The following is a 2,772-nucleotide window of genomic DNA, read 5'->3' as shown; positions in this document are numbered from 1 at the left end:
ACTTTGTCATCCATTCTAATGGACCCATCAATCCTGATTCCAAACTTATTGAATTAATAAAAAAGAATAAAAAAAGAAAAAGAAATTACATCTCTAAAATTTGTAAGTGTTCTATACTATTTTAGTATGTTTTTATCTTTATTTATAATATTTTCAATAAAAAATTTTCAATTTCAGATAAATAAGTTATTTTCAAACAACTCGTCAGAATTTGAATTTTACACTTTAATATTTCAGAATTTGAATTTTATTTTTTAAATTTTAGAAATGTTTGGATTTTACTCTATAAAATTTGTGAGTGTTTAGATTTTATACCCTAAATTTAGGGGTAAAATCTAAACACCCCAAAATCTCAGGGATTCCAAAATTTGAAATTTTAAGATGTAAAATTCAAACACTTTGAAATTTGGTCGTGATTATCTTAAATTTATTTTTTAAGTATTTTAAGATTTTCTCGTTCAGTGGTTGGGCATTCGATTTCAAAGTGGCTGTCTTGAATTTGACTAGGAGCTCCTTAATTCAAGTTCGGACACCAATATTTTGAAAAAACTCCATAGATTAGCGATTTATCCTGTTATAAGCCCACCTATGGTAAATAATAATTAGTCTCTGTTTTCTCACTGTGGGAAAAAAAAAAAAAAAAAAAAAGTTTTCTCGTTCAGCCAAACAGAAACCAAGTCGATGCAAGAGAAACCAAATACGACCAATTAGTCAAAAAACACAACTAGTCTCGATGACAAGTGACAAGCAAAGCCAGCCAATAAAACTTATCTGTATTTCCATCCCATCACGTCATCTCCACAACAAATTGTGGACCCCACCACCAACCGCCTTCATAATAATTTTTCACTAAAAAATTAAAAAAAATTATATAAAACCGCCTCGTAGTAAACCTTAACGGTACAACTTTCCTTATATAACCACCCAAAAAAAAAAAAATTTAGAATTCAATTTTCAACAGACTATATATAAAATCCCACGTCCCTACTTTCTCTATAAAATAAAATTGCTCATCTCTTTTTTAAACCCTAGCCGTACAATACTTGTAGAAGTTTTATATTTTTTCTTCTTCTTCTTTGTTTGATTTTAAAATTCTCTTACAATTACAGAGATACAGATCCGACCCGATTTGGGAAACCCGGAACAATGTGTTTTGCGAAACCAGAGATTCAGCCTCATAGACCCGTGGTGATAAGATCGGTATGGTCGCATAATCTCGAATCGGAGTTCGGTCTGATCCGATCCGTTATAGATTCGTACCCGTTTATCGCGATGGATACGGAGTTCCCCGGAGTCGTGGTTAGAACGCCGAATAACGGGTCCGATTCCGACGACGGGCCGGGTTTACAGCTCCGGCAGCCGGACCGGCACTACGTGGTGTTGAAGGCGAACGTGGACCGGTTGAATCTGATCCAGATCGGGCTTACTCTGTCGGATTCGGAGGGGAATTTGCCGGATCTAGGGACCGACGAGCTTTACATATGGGAGTTCAACTTCAACGACTTCGACGTGGCGCGTGACGCCCACGCGCACGACTCGGTCGAGTTGCTGAGGCGCCAGGGGATCGACTTCGAGCGGAATCGCGAGTTCGGCGTTGAGTCGACCCGGTTCGCCGAGTTGATGATGTCGTCGGGGCTCGTGTGCAACGACCTCGTCGAGTGGGTCACCTTCCACAGCGCGTACGACTTCGGATACCTGGTCAAGGTGCTGACTCAGCGAGTCTTGCCGAGCGAGTTGCGCGAGTTCCTCGAACTCGTCCGAGTCTTCTTTGGTGCTAGGGTTTACGATGTGAAACACTTGATGCGGTACTGTGCGAGTCTCTACGGTGGGCTGGACCGGGTATCCCAGGCCCTTAATGTGGGTCGGGTCATCGGGAAGAGTCACCAGGCCGGGTCGGATAGTTTGCTGACCCTACATGCGTTTCAGAAGATCACCAAAGATTACTTCGGCAAAGACAATCCGATTGAAAAGTATGCTGGTGTTCTGTATGGATTAGATATTTCCGATCTTTAGTGAAATCTATAGCTTGTAGATTTCTGCTTTTGTTTTTCGTTTAAAAAGTAAATCTTGTATACATTTGATTTGGGTCGTTAATCAATTTTCTATATTTATCATAGTTTGCTACCTTTAATTTATAATTTGTTTTTCTTCCAATTCTCTAATTTTGCATTTGGGTAATTGGGTTTTACTTAATTTTTGTTTTTATTGCTAAGTTAATGAGAAACAAGAATTTGGGGGTATAAATTGTGGAGTTTGGTAGTTCTAGGATTCATAAGTAGTGTTTGTTTGGAGTTGGAATTTTGGGAGATGTTATGGATGTGAGTGGAATGGCTTGGATTGTGGTTTGGTCAAAGAAAGCCGACAGAAAATTCACGGGGGATCTTGAATTGTTGAAAGATTTGGCTTGAGTTGTGGTTTGGACTTTGGGGTTTGGTGTCTGAGTTTTTCTTTAGTGAAAGAATGGAAATTTTGTTAAGAAATTTTGGTGTGTTTTCTTGAAAGAGGGGGATATTGGCTACCAATTATTGATGCTGAGATTGAAGGTGGTGTCTTGTTTTGTATCTATCAAAAAGAAAAAGAAAAAGGTGGTGTCTTGTTTTGCGTGTGGAGTGAATAGAAAAATGGAAGTTTCTATGCATGCTAATTTGAGAGGGTGTGTGAATCATTCAGGTTGGTATTTGCTTTGCATTATTTCAGTTGAATTTCTGAAGGTTGAGGTTGGTGTTTATAATAGGAAAAAATTAATGCTGACGGTAAGTCTTTGCCACAGAT

The 2,772-nt window shown here is 38.5% G+C and overlaps 1 protein-coding gene across 1 annotated transcript; it reads left to right on the top strand.

Annotated features, from left to right (window-relative positions):
* Positions 1 to 954: 954 nt before the first annotated feature.
* On the top strand, positions 955 to 2,135 carry LOC115953859 (probable CCR4-associated factor 1 homolog 11). The gene has a single exon (XM_031071682.1). The coding sequence runs from the start codon at positions 1,147 to 1,149 to the stop codon at positions 2,011 to 2,013; it is 867 nt and encodes a 288-aa protein (XP_030927542.1). The 5' UTR covers positions 955 to 1,146; the 3' UTR covers positions 2,014 to 2,135.
* Positions 2,136 to 2,772: the final 637 nt, after the last annotated feature.

The sequence above is a fragment of the Quercus lobata genome, chromosome 7 (genome assembly GCF_001633185.2).
Source record: "Quercus lobata isolate SW786 chromosome 7, ValleyOak3.0 Primary Assembly, whole genome shotgun sequence".
In the NCBI taxonomy this organism is placed as follows: Eukaryota; Viridiplantae; Streptophyta; class Magnoliopsida; order Fagales; family Fagaceae; genus Quercus; species Quercus lobata.
The sequence above is the reverse complement of the archived record's forward strand: the minus strand, read 5'-3'. Positions and strand labels throughout refer to the sequence as shown.